Genomic DNA, 22,978 nt, shown 5'->3' with positions numbered 1-22,978 from the left:
ACCCACGGAAGTTGGGAAGAAAATCCCTCATCGGAGTCGACACGTTACCCTCTTTTCTATTACGGTAACGACTCACATAACTTGAGAAATGCTGTAGTATTCGTTTTAAGATGTTTTTCATCGTTTTACGGTGACTGGATGTGGAGCAAATGTCCTTGGTTTGCTCCTGTAACGTGACGTGGTGTGACACGACGGTTCTTGCTTACCTGCTTAACCTGGCTGTATTCTTCCTTTGGAGGACATTTTTGGAAATCAGTTTTGTTGTACAACATTAAATACATCATTAAACGTCCCACGATTTAATTATAAAGCGCTTACGTGTCTTAAAAATGGCGGTTGCTAACAAGCGTCTGAATGAGACTACAGAGGTCGTCGGGGGGAAATTAAACGCCATCGCACTGAACACGTAGACTCGTCTGCTCGCTAGATCTTCAAACTTAACTTTACATCTTGTATATTGATTAAGTTATAGAAAACATGTATTGTAATTGTGTAGTAAGATGTTTAGTGGTAGTGATGTTACGCCGTGCGACCGTAATATAGTCTGTTTATAGCCTAACGTTAGCTTTTTACTGCTAGCGATTTAATTTACGCTTCGAAAATCACAAAAGTTCTTCTGTTCAAAGTGGCTCCAATGAAAAATGTTAGTGTTTTCTGCACTCGAGACTAACAGGAAACTTAAACAGTATGTTTGAGCTCAAAAAATTAAAATCCATTCAACCTCACTGTGATGGGGTGGAGGGATATATCTCAGACAGATACCCCGAAACATCAGCAAGTAACACTGAGTGTTTGGATGTGAGTGCTCAGGTAAGTAATGAAAAAGATCATTTTTTTCAAGTGATCTTTTATTTGATCCCAAAGTCTTATCTTGATTTAATATAAAGCAGTCTGACACTCTCACTCTGTACTTTGCAAATAAGGGCCGAGTCACTGAACCACTCCCTTCAGTGAGATTAATCCTCCTCTACCCTATCACCTACACTTAGGTTCACCAGATTACACCGCTATGACCTACAGTCATCTCCAAACTCGCAGTGGCCTAAGCGACAGCAAGCTTAACTACAGGTTTCCAGGAGTCACAGGGATCAGAACGGGAGTGACGCACAGAACATTACAGCCTACCGTTATCTCATTTGTATTAAATGACATTTACTAATCTAACTTGACCTGAAGGACAGCAAATAAAAAAGGGCACAAACACCATTTGAATGTTATAAAATCTTTATTGATGTATACAATACTAAATTTTGAAAGGAAATGCCGGCATGTTTATAAGATGCTTGATAAGAGCGTCAGGAGGAGTACATTGAAACACTCAAGTGGCAGGGGAATCTTCTGCTGTGAAGGAAACTTCTTTGGTTTAAGTGATCAACTACACCAACAGGCCATAAAGTAAGAACTTTGTATGAACAAAGATGATTCTGTAGTGTTTTAACTTTCTAACAAAATAAAAGTTCTCACATGTAATCCAGATTAAACATCTGATTTCAGGACAAATACAAACAGACGTTTAAACACATACAGAAATTGTAATATTAGCAGATAAAGATATCACAAAAGTAACACAATTGCATGAATGACAAAGAAATACCTCGAAGCCAGTCACATTTTAACTTCTACAGTACACAGAATGTACATTTAAGCCTAGTGTTTCGATCCCTTTTCAGTAAAATGATTTACACAAAGAAGGATTTAAAAAAAAAAAAAAAGAACAAGCACATTTAATAAACACACTCATTTATGCTGAATTATTTATTTACTTTAAGATCCCATCGAGCAAACTGGCAGATACATTTTTCTAAGTTATGAAGCACTTAAAAGGCCTAAAAATGTGCTATTTAATTTCTCCCGTATTTACCAGATAATTATAAAGCATGACAGTGATTTTCTTGCATAGTTAAGATATCAAAATATTTCTGGCACCTTATTGTGTCTTAAGAAGTTAGGAATCCATTGAATTATCTTATCTAGACAGTAATTATAATGCACGTAATGGCGTATAGGTCAGACACTGGTACATATGCCCTCTACAACATATTTCAGTTCCCATGCTCTAATGCATTTCAGACTCTCTTAATTTTAATACCTTTCTGCCAAGCTGCCCATATGCTCACCCCAAGGCAACTTTATCATCCTTTCCAACAGCTGAAGTCCTTTCCCACTTTCCAACACCCACACTTGTCTCTCTTCCACTACAAGCTCATGCCCAGGAGCCTCCACAGGGGCCGAACACCTGTGGCTCCAGAGAGCTTCTTCCCCTCTTCGCACCGTCTAAACAAGGACGCGAAGAGCATGAAAAATGGGCTGAGCAGGAGTCATCCGTCAAAGCTAGGAATGCTGTCCTCTGCCTTTATCCACTTCTGTGACCTCTCCAGTATCTGGAGCCTCGGCACCTGGTACCACTTGCTAAATTATTTTTGGGGAGTCGTGGCATTAGACATCTGTAGCCAAGGCTGGTGAAGCACTAACAATGTGCAACAAGAGCAAGGTCATTTTTATACTAACTTTCAGGCAAATATGAAGTTGATTGTGAAGGTTTTTGCCCTTCCTTTGAACTTAAAACTTTCTCGGCTTTAATGTAGGTGGGTATCAAACCTTGACTATGCCCCACAAAGTGATAGCTGCAAGGAATTTCTCAGAAGAGAGAAAAAAAAAAATCAGGCATGTTTAACTCCCACTCTTATCTACAAAAATATAAGAATCCATCGCCTTGAGGAGTGCACTTACTTATACCAGCCTGTGCAAGGTAAAGGCACTGTAGGAGTACATGCGTGCATGTATGGCGGAGGGTAAGAGTGATGGTGCCCTGGCAAATGTACAAGATAGTTTTTATGTCTTAAACATTTGAAACTGAGTAAACATTTCACCATGCATGTTATGGATTCCTGAAGAAAAAGACGACTTACAAACACCCACGTATCATATAGTGACTCAAAAACAAATTCACAGATACAACATTTACTATTGTAGAGTACACACATTCAAGGCAGTTGTCATAACGTTACTAATTCATGGTGTATAAGATGGGAATACCTAGAGAGTAGTGTGCCTCACAAAGAAAAAGACAAAAAGATTCCTGTACATAAACATACAAAGTTGCCCTGCAGAAAAGACAAAGGGCTGCAAACGAACATTAATGTGTCAGTGTCATAATCTGTCGGGTACTTTGTGTCACTAAGGTATGTTGCTCGCCATCTATCCTGCATTGATGTCCTTCATTTGCATTATAGTGACAGAGCACAAACATGTTATCTGGTATTTTCAAACAATGTTATTTTTTTGCTTAAAGTATTGATAAGTGTGATTCTAAAGAACATTTAGACTATTTCAAATTCCATCTATTCTAATTTTCAGCACCTGGAGGTTTATTCTTATTTACTCAATTGGCAAACACAAATTACTAAAATATTTTGAACTAAGACACGCAACTCGTCTGGTGTTCTAGGTAGGCCATCGATGATAAAGCCGGAAATGAGGAACTGGATGTCCCGAAGGACAGGAGATAAGGCAGTGCCACTTCTATTGAAGTAAAGTCATCTGTTAGCTAAGATCTGGGTTTTTTCAGAGCAGGTCCAAAGAATTCAGTAAACGACCTCTAGTTCACTACAAAACACCCCAGGACCTTTTCCCCGAAAACCCAGAAACTCCCCCATTCCAACTCTTGCACAACCTGGCAACACACTGCCTCAACAGGCTGTGGGCAGAACCACTGTTGCCAAAGATTTACTATTTTTCACAAAAACACAGAAAGAACAAAGAGGCTATCTGTCAGTGAGGAAAAACAGCTCCAGAGACAAACACAGCGGGAGGGAGATAGTTGGCCCAGCGCCCTGGTGATGCGCTGCTATTGAAGAGGTGGGCACCGGTTGATGGGAGTGAGTTATGGTGCATTGCTGCAATGTCCCTTTATTTGGACAACCCTTCTACAGGGTTTAGTTAGCATTTGCATTGATTTTTGATTCTAGACCCTGTCATGTCTAGTTGCTTAGGCAGTTTGTGTCGAGGTTTTTAGACTGTGTTGGTGATCATCAAAGGTTGTGTTGCAGGAGTAGTGCAAGAATGGACTGTCTTAGAAAGCCGAGAGTATGTTAGTATGTAAGTGTATGTGTGGTTGTGGCATGAACACTACTCTGCTTACAGTGGAGGAATAATTTGTGCCTGCTGGGTGTTCATAAATGTAGAAACTTTGGGGAGAAAGACAGAATGGGAAACTAGAATTGGTGCTCGCTAAAATCAAATTAAGACACTTGAGCAATTGTTTGCTCCACAGCAATCGTTTGCTCTACAGCAGTTGTTGCTGTGGGAATCATTTGCTCGACAGCATTTGCTGAGGAAATCTGGATATCTGCTGCTGTCTCAACAAGGCTTTTGTGTTGCTCTTTTTCTTCTTCCTCTTCTTCTTCATCCTCCTCACCAACATCTTCGTCATCCTCTGGAACTGCCAGGCCAACACGATCGCCATTGAACTGGTGCCCAATGCTTGGTGACTCTCCATTGATTGCCAGCCCTACCTTCATGCTCTCCGGGCTGGAGACTTCAAAAACAACGTCGTCAGTATGCATCTCTGCCGAGGGACTCACTTCAAAAACAACGTCGTCAGTATGCATCTCTGCCGAGGGAATCTCTCCATCAAAGCTTCCCAGAGGAGGAATCTCCACATGGACTCCTTCCTCAGGTGAAGACATAACTTGTGTTGGGGCCTCCCCATCTCTGACCTTTTTGACGTTAAAGGTCATTGGAGACACCTTGAATGAGGAGCTCTTGGTAGTCGGGCTCTTGGGATGATTAGGGGTGAGGCTCTTCTTGATTTTCTCACGCTTCTCCGGTGGCACGATCTTGGTGGTGATCTGGGTCATCTTCTTCTCGATGCTCTGGCGTGAGAAGGCCTTCTTGAGGCTATCAACCTTCTTGAGACTGTTGCGCTTGAACTTGTCAGCCCTTCTCTCAAATGTGCGGGAAGTGCCCATACCCATTGCATCCTCGCACTCCAGCATTTCGTCGCATTCTGCGTGTGCTGCAAAACTCCCCTCATCAGAGGAAAGGCTAATGGATTGAAGACCCTCCTCATGGGTACGGGCGCCATCAACAGAGCCTGTAACAGATGGAGCAGGCTGGATGGATTCTGCATCACAATGGCTTGGTTGTGGGGTCCTGAGGGAGTCCTTGACCATCACGCTGGCAGGAATCTCATTGTCTTCCTATTGGGAAACAGAAGAACATAAAAAGTTGGGTTTAGAGGTATTGCTTAAACAAGGCTTTAGCGTATGACAAGGAATGACTTTCATGATATCTTTGTTTGAACTGGTTATGGTCAGGGTTTGACTTTAGGCAACTGTGCACATTCCAGTGACTTCTATGGAATTCTTTACCATGATGATCAAAGTGAAGATATTTCAGGTGTATTTCCAAACACACAACCCCCATAAATATGTTTACGTATACCTCTGGCCATGGTATGGCCATTGTAAATGGATGAGTGCGTCCAATACACATGTTGACTTGGTCTGCCTGCTGAGGACTGAGTAAACCAGTCTCAGCATGCCTCCCCCTTCTTCTCCCCAAGACATCTGCGGAATTCCACATGTTTCTCTGCAGGAGTCACACATTTCTCTCCATTTTCTCTCCTTTATAACCGTCTCTGCCTTTAACTTGCTGTCCTTGAGCACAATGATGACCAAAATAAGAGTGAGATGGAGAGCAGCAAGTTCAATATCCGGTGTTTCCGTTTGTTTCTCCTCAGTTTCTTCCTCCTCCCTTTTACTTGCTGCCCATCCATCTGTGCACAATCACGCTATCACACACATGCGGGCACACACTGGGGATTTATGAGCTACAGTTCCCACCCACCCCCATTGCCCCCATGCCTTCACACCCAGGAGTGAGTGGAGAGTGAAGGTGCTGCTTCAGTGGTTGACATACTCAATTACACATTTGAAATGCTCATAAAGAAACCCTCCCAGTGACATCAGCTGAAAGTATCACTAGTGGATGCTTGTTTTTTTTTAGATGACTAATGCAGCACAGTTTCAAAGTTCAGGTACAAGACATGTCTATGGATGGGCAGCTAACATGAATACTTTCATTTGCCCACAACAAATCAAATCCAGCAAAGGCTTCATGGCTTCCACACCCCAACAGTGCTTACATTTTTGGATAGAGTAATTTCTCTTTGGGCCAAGACTACAAGTTTTTGTGGATGTTTATTTCTGAATCTAAGTTTTCGGGCAACAATTTGGAATTCAAAATATATGCAGTCATGGGTCAACATTGGAACGACTGATATTTGATCTCAGAATAACTCACAATCAAACACCAGTGTGTTCCCCTGTCAAAACCTCAGTACACACTGGAATGACACTTTGTAAACAGTAGTTTCTGTTCACTATTGTTGTAAGAATGTGTCTACATTTGAAGTATGACTGAATTCAAAGAATGCATGGCAGCTCTTGAGACGTAAGAGTGCTTGAAGCAACTGGATGTCTATGGGTTGTTAAAGGAGTACGCAATGCATCTTTCATGGGCTGTCATTAACACATACTTAAGGACTGGGCCAACCAGATGGTCTGGAAGATTCCTGCCTTCTGTCCATTTTTCACTCATGACTTCTGGTGTGTTTTTGCAGGAAAGGACATTCTTATTGTACCTGCAATCTGTCACTGCCAACCTGAGTCTGTCTGACACTGTCATTTGATGCTATTTTTATGAACTTAGTCACATGTGTGAGAGAAGATGATACAGTTTCTGTGACAATTATAGGATATAATGTGGTAAAGAGGCCTGAGACTGCAATGGTGATCTGAAAACTGCAAAGTGGACTACTTCTGCACTGATTAAAAGGTCTGATCAATACATTTTAGTGTCAAATACTATACTTACCGAAGATTTAGGTCATCACAAGAAAGTATCAAATTGTATTCTGTTGCCAAAACCATTTATAGAAGTTTTCTGCACTTTCCTGATTACAGAGACTCTGTCCAACTGCACTTTTACCCTCGTCTGCAGTAGTTAAAAGCATTGTATTTAGATGCCTAATCAAGTATTAAAAGCTCAAGAGAATGGGAGGCCATGCAGAAACCTGCCAGTTTTTACCACCTTGCAGACACCTTTGCCTTGATCTCAAACATGCAGGCATGATTCACTGTTCAGGTGTGAGCCAAGCATGTGTGGTATCTTCAAGTTAATGCCAATAAATCTGTCAGTGTGTTCTTATCTAACATCTATCTCAAGAACAGGCCAACATTTAAAGGGGAAGAGAAGAACAATAAATATTTTATAAACACACAGCACTACATATAGTACAGTGGAAGATATAACTTACTGGTGTTCCTCATTGTAGGTAACACTTGTTACACATCAAGGAACTCAATAAATGTGTATGTTGAAAGTTTTAGAGTTTTTTAAATACCATAAAGAACCACTAGGGGAATGTTATCATCCAATAGGAGCTGGGAGTTGTGATGCACTGCACTGTAATTTGAAATCCAAAAAAACAAAAGGAAGCACCCTGGGGACCAGCTCTGGTTACCACTACCTTTGGTTTGGTGAAGCTGTAATTCCTTGCTTTCAGTTTTGTTCTCTGTAGCTCCCTCCTGTGAATGCGAAGTATCTGGATGCCCCAGTTTGCTGCTGCTCTGCCACACCCACAGAGACCGTGTGGATTTGAACATGTTCATGCAGAATCAAAATCCAAAAAGAAAAGGAACTGTGTGGGCGACAGCTCTTGTACAGGACATGTTAGAGAAATACCAGAAAGCTTGCTTATACATAGAACGTTTATATTACTCCAGACTTTAATACTAATCTCCATTTTCTCTGTGTGTACTTCAAGTTATACAGAGTAAAATAATTTTAAATCAGCAAGATGTGTGAGATGGCATAGGGGTTAAGCACCCACCTCAAATCTGACCAGTCACGATTAAATAATCAGCCAACACGGCCTCTCCTGGTTCCTCATTCCCTGAGATAAACACAAATGTTCTCTGATTGTTTGGTGGCATTAAGATTTCTAAAGATTCAGTCTTCACACCTCTGCTCCAGTCTGGGCATGCCATAGACTTTCTCATTTGGCTCAACATGTTTGATATAATCAGTCTTGGAGTTCTGGAGTGTGTGGGAGGCCGCAACTGAAACTCAAAACACCCTCCAAAGAAATTTGAGGTCGCCTACCACATACTGAACCAGACCTGCTGCAGAAAGACAGTTTTAAAACATGTTCTGATGATTGATTCCAGGGCCACAACTAACCATTATTTGCAGTATTGATTATTGGATCGGTTGTTCGGTCCGTAAAATCTCAGAATTATAGTCAAAAATGTTGATCACTGACTTCCTCAAATGTCTGGTTTTTATTCACTACCCAAAAAATAGTTGATAACTAACTGACTGAGCTCTGATTGATTCCTGTGTTACACGTGGTGACAAATACCATCAACTGGGGGTTGAACCAATGACAATCGTCCATGGGTGATGGCTGACAGTCATCATCCCATAATCCCCCCACCATTGTAACACTGTGAAGAGACTAATTAAGACCTAGAAAGGACTTTGTTGGCATTTGTGACATGTGGAAGAAAAAATATAATAAAGAAGCACATTGTTAAAAAAAATAATAATTTTGTTGTCCATCTCAATGTTTCACTGTTGACATCGTCGTATGCCAGCTCGGTAGACAATCCACCAATCCTTCACTTGTTGATTTTAACCGGAGTCATTATACTGATAAAACAGCAAGAGTCCCAAGCGCTCATCATCGGCTTTTCCACTCAGCCCTGACTTCATCCGGCTTTTATTTGGTTTTACTGGTGAAAATGCTGTGAAATTAGTTTGTCCCCAGTTTAACCCCAAACAAACTTGGCAAGCAAGCTAGAACAAACAACATTTTCCTAAATACCATTTGACCCGAGTCTGTCCCATGTGTGTGTTTCTGTGTACCTCACATTCTGGCACTTTTCTCTTGGGAACCCTGTTAATTAATATACCCTCTAAGCAAGCGCTCATTATCCACTAGAGGATGTGATACGTGTGTGTTCGAGTATCTGTGTGCCAGTGCGTATCTGTGTGCAGCCATGTAGGACATCAGACATTGTTCAAAACTATTAAAACTGTTTAAAAGAGCAACATGAAACAGAATTAAACTACACTGGACTGAAACCAAAAAAACAAAGTTAATTTACTGCGACAGCGAGTTTACTGTATGTTAAAGGCCACGCTCTTCAGAGATATTTCGGACGCTCATGTAATGGAGTTCAAGAGCTCACTTAACAGTTACATGGCAGAACTACCATCTAATTGCAAGTTGTGCAAGGTGTTAGTTAGCGGTTGCTTATATAAGTCAGTTCTCTGGTGTGTCCTGCTCTATTCAAATGACAGAGATCAGGGCGGGGCAGGACGGAGTCGCCACTGATTGAAAGAGCTCCAATCAGCTCACGTTACTCTGAATGTGTGTCTCTGTTTATACCGCATGTGTAATTATATCTTATACTGTTTCTCTTGTGTCTGTTCTACCTCCTTTGTTTATGTGTGTGTGCAGACATCTACAGTGAAATACTGGCTTATAATTATGGCTGGTTGATACGTTTGAAATCAGTATGAATATGTACAAATAAATTTAAATGCTAGCGGCATGGCTCTAGGAAAAGGTATCGCGGCCTGTCAGTTGCTAAGTGTTGGATGGAGCCCTCAGATCGTTTGCTTAAAGTGGCTCTGTGGTACAAATCGTAGCATTTTTGGCTTTATGTGAGTGGATTGTAATGCAACATGAAAAATGAGACCTTCCCCATCTTTCTCGGTGGCCTTTAAAAGACTTAAAAAGACTTAAGGACTCAAAAAACTACACTTATAACTATAAGTGTTGAATAAACATAGAGTATATATATAGTACAGTATTTCCCTCTGAAGTGAATTGGAGTAGAAGTAAAAAATAGACTATGTGCAGTACTTGAATATGTACTTAGTTACACTCCACCACTGCAGTTAGTCCATCACTAGTCGTTGGATTGCCAGGATATTTACCACATTCATGATGCTCAGAGGATGAAACCTAATAAATCTGGTGACCCCAGACTTTTCCTGTCGTGCCTCAAAGCCATCTGGTCAACATTTCCTTTTGTCCAATACTCATGACTAAATAACTGCAAAGCTAATGACATTGCCGTCAACCTCAGCTGTGTTTAGTTCTAATTTGCACACTTTAGCGTACTATTGCACAAAACTAAGATGGTGAACATGCTAAAGATTACACCTACCTACAGCTTGTATATGTGACACTTTTACACATGTGCACACATTTTAAAGTTATAAAACACAAAATAATACGGTATCAGCATATTTGCATATAGTCAGTTACGTGTTCAAATATGTGATTGTGTGTTTGGCCCTTCAAGACGACTTATGTAGTTTCTCTTAATCCTACCAGGCGAGGTTAGTACAGGTGTGTTGGCACAGTGAGTCAGGTGCCTCCGGGCGACTGCGCCGATGACAGGGTAAACCATCACCACCACACACATAGAAACGCATGTGTGCACACATTTGCTGTTGTTAAGCCCCTGCAATTAATTTGTTAACAGCTTCGGATGTTTTTTTATTGACTGACACCTTTTGTCTTGTACATTTCAAACGAAAGTTTCTCCTTTTTTCTTTTCTAAATGTCCTCCCACTTCATCCACTGTGGAAATTTGCTTGCACCTGCATATGTTTTGATTGCATCCTTCCCATTTAAGTGCAGAGAGTTGTTCTGCAGTTCACCCCTACCCAGCTTATTGCGTAACATCGTGACCCCTCCACCCCATCTCAATGTGCTTGAAGAGCCATCTGTGGACAGAGGAAGTAGGGAGGAAAGGAAGGAAAGGAAATGGAATTCTGCTATTTGTCATGGGACGGGGTGACATGATAAACTCTCACTCTTTGTACTGTACTCTGCACACGGCCTTGCACTGATTCATGTACATAGAAATAATCTACCGCGCCGAGTATTCTCAAATTGTGACAATCACTATTGTTCCAAGTATCATAAATATTTCGTCAACACGTTCACATCAATCTTGAATAATGCCTTCTGGCTTATTACCCATAAAGCTTTGCACAACAAGTTAGGGCATTCTTTCCCATCCGCACCCCTCCCATATCTGCCTCACCAAGAGAAAACACGGCATGTTTACTGGCCTCGCAAAGCTTGCGTAATCGCACAACACAATAACCGATTGAGGCGCCATGTCATGCTGACGAGCTGGTAGGATGAAGTTCATGGCGATTATTCCTGCTGACATAAACGATGATGTCGGACGTCTGAAGAAAACCTGTTCACTCAACCTGTAATTCTCAAGAGAGCAGTCTGTGCACTTGGGATGATGATATGTTTTAAGATACTGCTAGATAGACTCATAATTAATTTCATACATGACGTGGTATTCATTATAATAAAGTCCGTGGTTGACCGGGCTCGTTGTCACTTCCTCTTCATTACACCAGCTTGCATCACTAAACCCGCACTTTCCCTGCTTATCTTGCACTTTCTCCTCCGCATGTATGATGAATGTGTCACCACAACACATTCCTGTACATATATAGTTCTTGTTTCTCCACTTTGTTTCTTCCTTTGGCTCTTTTGTTCGACCCCCCCTCCAAGGTCCCCCTCTACACATTGCTGCAGCACAATCCCCAAACCGTGCCTATCTGAGCCATTGTTTGATAAGGGCTGTGCAGAGATACCACGAGCATTTTTTGATAAGGCTACCACCAATTGTCACAATGTTTACCCCGTATGGAGGTCAGAGGGCGCGAGTATCCGCAGAGAAGCCAGGAAGTCATCACGTTATCTCCAGATGTGCTGTATTTTCAATGTTTTATTTAAGAGCAGAGAAATAAGAACACTGAGAACCAGCGCGGCTATTGTTTTCCTTTTTCCGGCCATGGATGTTGCAGCCTTGGGAAGTGGATTGGATGGACACTGGGGTTTGAAAAGTCAAGGAGGAGCACACACGAAGATGGAGTCCTGACGTCTAATGACAGAAAATAAGGAACTTGATAGGAGAAGTCACAAGAAGATAGTTGGTTTTTGTCTCATTGTATAATGGGACCTTGAGCTTCTTTGGATTAATACCTGCATTTAAACTCTATCCCCTTTGATACGGCACCACCTGAATCTAACATGTCATGCCATGCAACTAAGAAAGGAGAAATCTCAAAAGAAAAAGAGCAAGCCAGAACGAAGAAAGAGCATTTGAGTGCAAGTGTGCAAAAGAGCTTAATGGCATTACCTGATCAATACCTGCAGCCTAATGAAAAACACGCTAAATATGTGCTCTTGGCAGTTCCAGAGAGAAAGGAGTGCATCATGGGGTATGCTGAGAGGCTAAACTGTCTTAAGAGCCTCCACCTTTATTTATCTTTGAACACACTGCTTTGTCTGTATTGCTTTGCAGTACTTTCATTTAGGGTAAGGTTGTCAGTATTCAGGAATTTTAAACTTTAATACAACACTGGTATAAGAAATCCATAACTCTTTTGATACCACAGAGAAATGACAAAAAAGTCAGATATTTTGCATTTTTGTGTTTTTTGTGTCCAACTGCTGATGAAATAACTGTAGTCATCAATGTGGATTCACTCAATATCCCGCCCACAACACTATCTGATCGGTTACACGCCACATGTTATTACATGTCACATGTAATGCCTATCAATACTGAATAATCTGAATCTGCAGAGTAACTAGTAGCTTAAGGTATCAAATAAATGAAGCGGAGTAGTGAACGTGGAGAAGCAGGAATGTAGTGTAGTAAAGTAGCCAAAAATGAAACCTCAAAATTTTACTTAAATACAGTACTCGAGTAAGCTGTACTAAGTTACATTCCATCACTAGGTATTTTAAAGTTTGACATCATTTTTACTACAAAATGTACATCTGTCATCAGTCTTCTTGATAAGTAATAAACGGCAACGGTATCTGCCCCTGAAAATCCAAACTAGGCACAGAAAATCAGCTTTTTCTTGTCTGTGCAGTCTTGGGTTGAAAATCTGATTGTAGATCTGTTTAATTTTATATTTGTATTTTTTATATTAATTTATAATCAATTGACACTGAACAGTTTTGAGAAAGATACTTTTGACGACCTTAACTTAGGGACTCATTTTATGAATCGTTTCATACCCTCGACTTTGAGGTCATGGCAGTGCAAACAACATAATAAAACACAATTTACACACAACTTCATGTCCTGTCACGTCACGGAGGCTTGCTCAGACGTTGGAACGTCATCATCACTTTCCCGCCTTGTTAAAACAAGACTTTCACTGCATTAATCTGCAGCACCAGTGTTGCCTTTGCCTCACAAACGGAAACAATTGAGCAAACCCGTCAAGCCTGAATGTGACATCATGCAGAGGACTACTTGCCCATCCACATGCGTGTCTTTCACAAATACTTAAAGCAAACACACATGTAGGCATAATCTCTTATCCAAACTCCCTCTTATGGTTTTTATAATTAGGTGACAAAAACAGGCCACATTTGTCACTTTGTCTTTTCTCCTCCTGTCTATTGTTTATCTCTCTATATGTATCCATCTTTTGCTCTTCTCCCCTCTTTATTTGCTGTTCTCTGAAAACCCAGAGGATTATCTGAGGAATGAACCCCAAAGGGAAAATAAAGAATGATAACAAAGCCAGAAGCCGTGCTGTAAACAAAGCTCATTGTTCATTTAGAGAGCGTGCCTCAAAGGCTGTGTGGACAACAATCTCTGAGAGCAGTTTTTACTCTTCAGAGTGTCCAACGGCACTCCTGTAGAAATGCAACTTTGAGACGGCAAAGGACAAAATGTATGAGGGTCACTTGTTGTGTACTTGTGTACCATTTCCATATTACTGACCAATATTTAAATTGAAATATTCTCTATAAATTCCAGCCTGATCTTCATATTATTAAACAGGATCTGTACCAAATAGAAGAGGCCTTTTTACAAAACGCTTGTCAGAGGCAGAAAAGCACACATGTAACTCATTTCGTTAACAAGTGCTCATCTCCATCGAGTGTCACATGAGCCATTCCAGTGTGCCACGATTCACAATACCAGAGCCTTAAACTGGCTCAATACAGTCGTGTCATATCATCTGACAATTCACTATCCACCAGCTTTCAGTCATTTACACTCAACAAGTAGCCTAACTACGGGCCAAGTGGTAATTTGCAGGCGAGACCAGAGAGAGAAACTTTATTGGGCCACGTAACCAGGAAGAAAACCGGGAAGTTAAAGCGTTTTTTGGCGTATGCACCAGGTGAGCAACTCTCAGATGCCAGCTTTGCTTCCTGTATCCAGTTTTATACAACATCTATGGCACAAAGCTAACTGGTCTCGTGCCAGTCTTTGCACTGAGCGCACAGGCACAAAATGATCACCAACTGTCCAATCTAACTCCTGGTCAGACATACATCAGGCCAATTCATTGAAATGCCAAAGTTAAGTAATCCTACTTTCTAAAGAGAGAAATAATCACATTACTGTAACACATTCCTTCTGGTTATATATCCAGCTTAAAGAAATAAAAAACCCTTGTCACATGGTATTTTTTAATGTGCCCATGGGTGCAGGACTGCTATTCATTTCTCTCTTTATTTAATGTTTTTGTCAATGTGTCTGTCTACAGTGGCATTAGCTGCATGAGCTATAATAACTAGCCTCTTATTTGGAGTTAACTATCCTTTTACCTTAAACGTATCCATGGGCTAAAGCTCAGGAATATGCAGGCCCAGCCTGTGTGAATGCACTAAAGCAGCGAGCACTGCTTTGGGCTACAAGCTGGTTCAATATATCACCTGGACGAGGGAAACACACACACACACACACACACACACACAGACACACACAACAAATCCCAGCTGTAGCCTGCAGCCAGTGGCCTGCTCCAACCTGTGGAGATGGATATGGTTTTATAATGTAAGATTCTACACTGAACACACGCAATATGTGCACCACAATTACCCTCACATATCTAATTACCCCTAAGCTTGTATTGTTTGGGAGGCGGCTAGTTTAGTAAGTTCAACTCTCAACGTCTCTCTCTCTCTTGCGGTTTGTTCGGCTTAAAGGGGTTTCTCTCATTGCGAAAGCTCCGGTTGTGTCACATTTGATTTGTATGCACAAAATGGGACCCAAGTGGATCTGACATAGTGGAACACTACTTATTTACTCGACCATTATTTAGCTTCTGTCAGCTCCAGACTATTGAGCTTTGCGTCATTAAACTAAAGGTACGAGCTTGGGGCGAGGCTGAGAATTACCAGTTTGTCCTCCATGTTAGAGTCTGAACAGTGTGTGGAAAAACAAGCCTTACTTCCAGCTGCTGAAAGCTAAGATTAAGTCACAACCTTTGGTCAAGTGTCGGTACACAAAAGCTCAATGACGACTGGCAGCAGAGCAAACAAAAAGACAGTGAGTGAAGTTAAGCCAATCAGTCAAAACCTTTACACCTTTGTAACCATCTCATGCACTGAGGGACGAGTAAGGATGTGGTGATAGACTGAAACGTCAGTTTGTGAAACTCTTAAATTTACAATGAATTCATTTCAACTTACTACGTGAGTATCATCGATTAGGTCGCTTGGTCAATTAATAGATTGAAAGAAAATTAATCGCCAACTATTTTGATAATCGATTATTCATTTCAGTCATTTTTTTTAAAGCAAAATTGTCAAAAAATTCACTGGTTTTAGCTTCTTAAAGGGTCAATACATTTTACATACTTACGTGTGTTTACAGGTCTTGTGGAGTACTACTGCATCGGTGAAAAAAGTATTAAAGTCTTTTGTGGCTCCAGAGATGCCAATCAGTGGCTTAGTTGCATTGTGGGTAATGTAGGCGCCAGGTTTTGAAAAGCAGTCCACTGGTCCAGCATTGCATTCCTATAACACTGTTGGTATCGACGCAGCAGAACAAGAACTAGCGCCTTTTTTATTCCACGCAGTTTTCTTCCTTTTTAAAAACTTGTGCCTACATTACCCACAATGCAACTTAGCCACTGAGTGACATCTCTGGAGGCAATTCATCAGATTACATGCAGCTTCCTCTGGAGCCAAAAAAGGCTTTATGCTACTTTCTTCACATATGTAATGTACTCCCCAAGACCTGCTTTTCTTTGTTACTTATGATAATAAATGAAGATTCTTTGGGTTTTGGATTGTTTGGATTGTTGGTTGGGCAAAAGAAAGAATCATGAAAATAATTCACATATTAAATCGATAATAAAATAAATCATTGGTTGAAGCTCTTTACGTGTATATTTGAATAATGACAAACAAAAGAGTCGAGTTTCCATTACATCTACAGCTCAGCGTGTGTCAACCAAAAGCCTGTTGCAGTCACGGTGTTTAGTTTGGCTGGGGAGCATGTTTCTCTTTCCCTGCAATGTGATATGAGCGGTCTTTGATAGTGTGTGAGCGCTCTGACTGTTGTCACTCCCTGCCACTCTGCGATTAGGGATCCTAAGAACACAGACAATCACCAAACATCCTCTTCCCATCCCATCGCACCAGGGACAGCCGCACAAATCCCCTCTCTCTGCTAAGTACCTCACAGAAAAGAAACTACGAATCTGGGCCCTCATGTGCAAAAGCGAGAAACAACAAATGAAATTCTCACGGCGTTCCAGTTCAATTTGCCATTGTGGCCGACTTGTTTGTTGTGATGAAATTCCTCTGTGAAATAAACACAGATAGGGAGATTAAGATCTGCTCAGAAATAAATGACGTCTGTCGCAGGAAATGACATTCAAAAATGCGCCGTATTTCACGTCGCATGCCGCGGTGAGATAAGCTATAAGATCTCCAGGGTGACTGTGGATATTTAAACACTCGGGTAATGAGCTCTGAAATTAACCTGTGTGGCAAATACTAGGAAAAGGAGAAAAAAATAAAAAATCTGCTTCATGTAATCAGACACAAAACAGTTTACCTCTCCAAAAAGTAATTACCAAAACAGGCTCTACACTGTACACACTGCAATCTCACGTGGCTGGGTATTGTGTGTGTGTCAGTGTGTGCGTGTGCGAGAGAAAAGGCCTAGAGAAGGGAGGGCCATGTGGAGACAGGAAAAGCACTGGTGCACAAAAACAAACAAACAAGGCCCAAGCAGCGGTAATTAAGTCCTCATTAGTCCTCATTATGCACAGGAACGCAGCGGAGCGGCACAAAGCGCTGTCATTTTTTCTGACCCAGCAGTGGCCAAAGCCTGGAGCCTGGTATAGACCCCTGCTCCGTACAGCAGTGGGCGTTTACCCAGAAACCCTCTGTGTTTCCACCTCAGCTGGCACGTACAGGGTGATGAGTGTTCTGGATCTGTTTTGTCGAGCAGGGCGGGGGAGGAGGAGGGCCCCCTCGGCCAATAGCCGCAGGGCTTGGATAGAAAAGTTTGGCTCTTGGGCGTGCGGCAAATGTGCGTTATCAAAGAGTGGCGTGAGGCGCACAGCATGTGCTTTCGTGTAGGTTCAGGGAATCAGGACAGGTGGCACGACCAAAGGAAAAAAATGGTGGAAGTTGGAGTTTGCATAAAAGACACAAAAAACAGAACGAGAGAACAATGCGAGAGGTGAAAAGATGGTTGCACATTTAAAAGATAAACCAAAATAAAAATCAGACAAGAACATGACAGCAAAACAGCAGATGGAGAAAAAAAAAATCAAGAAAAAGAACAATCCTGGAGGCGAAAGAGAGACGAGGCGAGGCAGAATGTGATGGACACAGAAAAGAGTCAACGCGAGCTCAAGCGAGGAGAGGGAACAAGGGCTGCACTTAGTTCTTTTATTTCCTGCTCCCCTCAGGCGAGCCAAGTCTCATTTACCCGCGCTGTAACTGCATACACCTGACCCAACACATCAGCATCCAATGGGCAAGTTGCACGCACACACATGCTGTAGCTCTCACACACGCCCTTGGGATCATACCTGGCTTCTTCTTCACCCGCCTACAACAGCTCTGCTCTCAGTTTGACTCAGAATTAGAGGAAAAAATCTCAACTCAGCAGAAGTCAGATCGACACGCTTCAAGCAACATTATGTAATTTTTTTACCTTAAAATAACAGCTTTAAAATCATGTTGATGGTACAATGTCTTGTAACGGGGTGAGTGGTGTCTCTGTCTCAGCCACTCCGCCCGCCATCACTTGTTTCTGCACTATGTAACTTCAGTGAGAGGGTAGGATCACAGTTACATACACGTTTACTTCAACATACAAGTTTTAAAGACTTAAGTCTCGCTCTGAAATCTCGGGAGGTGAGTTGTCATTGTTGTTGTCTTTGGAAATAAACTCGTGATGGCAGATCCTCTGGATAGACTCCAAAAAAATCTCACCAACTCAGACTTTACCATTCCATCGTCATCTTCCAACAACATGACTCACGCAAGATTTCAGAGCGAGACTTGAGGTTCTGGTTACAAAAAGGTGCGTTTTCATTAACCCTTTCTCTGTGATACTTTAAAGAGCCCAAAACAATACATTGATGGAAACAGCCTCGCCAGCCAGGAACATGCTAGTGCCAGTCGCCTACGACGGTCGTCACAACAGCTCTTCAAACTACTTTGCTTGCTTTTACAAAAACAAAAAGTCTATCTCCCTATGAATCGTTTCCACAGTGTTGTCAGACACATTTGGAAAAACAATCTCGGCCTGTCGGCAGCAAAGAGAAGAATATTTAGTGGACGGACGCAGTTGCCCTGAAGGGTTACGTTGCCGGCGTGTCACGGCTGCGGGACCGAAACTTTTGGCGAGTATGAAACAATTATAAACCAAAACGTGGAGGCCTTGAACAACACGACACTCATGAAACACAAAGCAAACTTTAAATTCTACCTCTACACGCTCTTATAATGTTAATATTATAAAGATCAAGTAAAAAAAAACAACACTAAATACATTCACATGATGCACAGAAAGGAGAAAAACAAATAAATCTTTGCAGCTCCACTGCAGCACCGCTGTCCACTCTCTCTACCTCCATAGCAACGGGGCACTCCCCCTTCAAAAACACATAAAAAACTGACCGGTGGCTCAATCAAAATCGATCCGCGGTGCCTCACCCAACCGCACACAGAGCCACCCTGTGCAGGTTAAGGTCTTGGCACCTGTTGCATTTGAACAACAGAGCCTCAGTACCTGGGAAACCAGATAACAACGCCGGTTAAAAGCTCTCAGTAGCTCTGGCTGTGTCAACAACGGCCCCCCCGTTTCGCGGCCTGGGCACACACTTGTACGCACAGGCTCAGACGCACCCACAGAAAAACACACACATAAAAAACATCCACTTATTAATGCCTGAATCATCTCTGTGACCGTGTTTTTTTTTTTTTTCCAGGGCCACTTTCATCTCGCATGACAAGATTATCTGCAAATCATGAATCTGAAATTTAGATTTATCTTGTACAATCTGTGTAAACAGAATACGTTTTTTTTGTGCCTCGAGATAAGTGAAAGATGGCGATATGCGAGGATGTTCCTCATAGTTTCCACTCGTAATTTCCTGAGGATATTAGGGAAGTTTATCACTTTTTTTTTTTTTTCGGAGCCAGTATAGAGTTTTAGCCTCACAGGTGTGGTATGGCAGTTCGAGTGGTAAATCCATCCAAAAGCCATCTGTCTGTCTGAATTATGACTGTGGGGTGTAAACAGATCTAGTCGAAGTCAGTGTCTGAGCCCTCCTCCATTATCCTCTGTAGCTTCATTCCCAAGACACACCCTTCTCCTCACACACACACATACATGCACAGAGGGCAGGAAAGGGAGAATCCTTAAATATATGTGTAGTAAAACTATTAAGATCTTATCTAAGAAACCAAATCATTTTCAAAGTTGTTATTTAATGTATATGAGAAGAGGCGTGTCTGAAATACATTCCCAGGGTAAGAAAACGGCACATCATCACCTCTGCAGCGCGCCTAAGTCCTGCTCAACAAGTTTTTAAGTGTCGAAATTGTAATAAATTGCTGTGCACCGACATCATATCGCCTTTCTGTGCCAAGCAGGCAGAAAGCAAATGTGCCCACATCCAAAACACACCCACAACTGTAGTCAAATATGAATGCAAATATGGCGCGCACACACAGACACACACTACAATGAGTCCTCAAGAGGAGATTATGATGCAAATATATCCAATGAAAGAAATATTATATGCCTAAACTTAAAAGAGGTAGACCGGCAATTTAGCGCGGCTCTTTATAAAGCAGATACAGAGATATCCTGACTTTTAGACTAACAGGATCCTACATTACCCAAAATGCAACTTGATAATGTCTTTCTTTGGCGCCATCAAGTTGCCCCCCTAAATGCTAACTTATCACAAACCTCAATTTTATAACACAGGCTTCTATTAGCGACAAACATTACGTCTCAGGCCCAACCCGAGATGACCCCGATGACATCACTGTGACATCACCAGGGTTATTCTACAAAACTCTGGAGTATCCCGCCACAGAGCCACTTAAAGGCTCAGTTCCCCCCACGTTGTTTACACACGTTCGGAAGCAGAAATCTTCACTGTGGCTGCTTAAATTAAAAGCGTTAGCATGCCCCCCCGTGTGAAGTGGGTACACGAGCTCTACCTCGCGTTGAGGGCGCAAAATAAGGTCTTTTCAAATCAAGTTTGTCTTCTGGAGACATGAATTACGCTGCATGGAGCTTTCACTTTAGCAGCTAATAAGCTAAAAGCGTTAGCCCCATCTGAAGTGGGTGCACAACTCTACCTCATGTTCAGGATGTAATAATGTTTTTTTCAGTTAAATTGGGATCGTGGGGTTTCAGGACACTTGGCTTATGCCGTATGGAGCTCATATATGTTTGTTTTTTTGTTTTTGTTTTTTCACTTTAGCAGCTAAGCTAAACGCGTTAGCACACACCCCGTTTGAAGTGGGTGCATGAGCGCTGTCTCGCTTTGAGGGTGTAAATAATGTCTTTTCAAATCGAGTTGGGATCGTGGGGCTTCGGGACACATGGATTACGCTGGACGAGCTGTATGGAGATATTTTATGTTTTTTTTTTCAGTTTTTCACATTTCTAAAGCAGAGAACTTCACTTCAGTTTAGCAAATAAGCTAAAATGTAATGTAATGTTTTTTTTCAGTTAAGTTGGGATCTTGGATCAGGACACTTGGATTATGTCATATGGAGCCATTATATTTTTTTTTTCCTTCACTTTAGCAGCTAAGCTAAAAGCGTTAGCACACACCCCATCTGAAGTGGGTGCTCTACCTCGCGTAAATAAATGTCTTTTCAAATCAAGTTGGGATCGTGGGGCTTCGGGACACTTGGATTACGCTGGACGAGCTGTATGGAGATATTTTATTTGGGGGTTTCTTGGTTGTTTTTCACATTTCTAAACAAGTCCCCGGCTACTTTAGTTGTCTAAGGGGTATTCTGCGTTGCTGTTTTGCCGTGAAGCTCCATAAGTGTTGGCATGGGTGTTAGTAGATAATGACTGAATTTTCATTTTTTGGTGAACTTCTCCTTTAAAATATTACCGTTTAATAAAGTGACTTTAAATCAGTGGACTGCCCCTTTAAAATTCCTAAATGTCGTTCACGTGTTTGTTCCCCTCACCTGGAAGATGAGCACTTTGAAGTTGTTCCTCTTCAGCAGGTGGTTGTGGTTGGACTCCAGCTTCTTCACCTGGACCGCCTGCTTGTCCAGGCGCTCCCGCACTTCCTTCAGGTGCCCGCTGACTTTGCGCGAGCGCTCGAGCAGCTTGCTGACGCTGTTGGAGGTGGAGACGTGCGTCTTGGACAGGCGGGTCACGTCGCCCTGCACCACCCGCACGGCGCCCTCCAGGTCGGCCTGCCGCTGCTCCATCCGCTGCTGGTTGTCCTGCACCGACTCCAGCATGTTCACCAGCTTGTCCAGCAGCGCCACCACGGTGATGGCGCTCACCTGGCCGCCGGCGACGGGGCTGCCCGGCGCGGCCGCGGTCGGGCTGGTCAGGCCTTTGAAGCCCATGCGGGAGAGGGTGCTGGTCGGGGTCGGGGAGGCCGGTGCGGAGGGGCTCAGGCTCGGGGTGATGATGTCTTTCTCGGGCGTGGAGTCGACCTGCGGCCCCGGGATGGTGTGGGTGCTGCCGGAGACGCTGTTGGTGAGGTCGGCGTGGGACGCGTCGTCTTCCATGGCTCACAGGTGGTCGGATGTCCCGCTGCAACCGGGTAATTCACCTCAACACAAAAAGTTTGGTGGTGGCTCTTTAACTTCTTCTTCCTCTTCTTCCTCTTCTTCTTCTCTGACTGCTGCTGTCACGTCTTGCTCCAGCTGGGAACTGAGAGCAGAGTGATTTACTTCTTCTTGGAGTTGATTCGGCATCCACGCCCCTGTCTGCCTGTCTGTTTCTGTCCACACACACACACACACACACACACACACACACACACACACACTGTGAACTTTTCAAAACAGCCAGAAGGGAGGGGCGTGGTTGCTATGGAAACCTTGCAGGCCTAGCCCTATTGACAGAGCAGAGGTAGAGTTTAGTGTGTGTGTGTGTGTGTGTGTGTGTGTGTGTGTGTGTGTGTGTGTCCTTCCTTGTATGCTCTGCTCGCTGTTCGTGTCCATGTGACTGCCAGCAATTCCACTTTGTGCACGCCTGCAAAAATGTGCGTGGAGGCTGCTTTTGTTTACTGCACTCACTGGTTGTGTGTGTGTGTGTGTGTGTGTGTGTGTGTGTGTGTACAGGACTGCGTAGTAAGGACAACTCCATAAAGAGGAGATGAAACTGCAAATCCTCACAGGCCGGTGTTTCTCCAGGAACTTAGCTGAATGTTTTCCCTCTTCCCGAGATAAATCACCAGAGTCTGGTGTACGCACTGTATGTGTTTCCCCCCACGTGCCCTCTGAAAGCTCCCCCGTTTTCCTCTCTCCCTACCCCTCTTGTTTTCGAGCTCTGTGTCATGGCATGGGGGGCACCACCGACATGGAAATGTGGAAATCCCTGTTTCAACAATGAGCTCATCTGTG

The 22,978-nt window shown here is 42.6% G+C and overlaps 1 protein-coding gene across 1 annotated transcript; it reads right to left on the bottom strand.

The window, feature by feature from the left end:
* Window positions 1-1,206: 1,206 nt before the first annotated feature.
* On the bottom strand, window positions 1,207-22,288 carry cavin2a (caveolae associated protein 2a). Its single transcript, XM_073473443.1, has 2 exons — window positions 21,581-22,288; window positions 1,207-5,201 (listed from the first exon to the last, which is right to left on the bottom strand). The coding sequence occupies exons 1-2, from the start codon at window positions 22,136-22,138 to the stop codon at window positions 4,242-4,244; spliced, it is 1,518 nt and encodes a 505-aa protein (XP_073329544.1). The 5' UTR covers window positions 22,139-22,288; the 3' UTR covers window positions 1,207-4,241.
* Between the last annotated feature and the right edge of the window lie 690 nt (window positions 22,289-22,978).

This window comes from Pagrus major, chromosome 9 (assembly GCF_040436345.1).
Source record: "Pagrus major chromosome 9, Pma_NU_1.0".
Taxonomy (NCBI): Eukaryota; Metazoa; Chordata; class Actinopteri; order Spariformes; family Sparidae; genus Pagrus; species Pagrus major.
The sequence above is the reverse complement of the archived record's forward strand: the minus strand, read 5'-3'. Positions and strand labels throughout refer to the sequence as shown.

Coding starts and splice junctions, on each gene's coding strand:
- cavin2a (XM_073473443.1), bottom strand. CDS start 22,138: ATGGAAGACGACGCGTCCCACGCCGACCTCACCAACAGCGTCTCCGGC. Junction 5,202..21,580: donor TCAAAGTGCTCATCTTCCAG/GTGAGGGGAACA, acceptor GTTTCCCAATAG/GAAGACAATGAGATTCCTGC.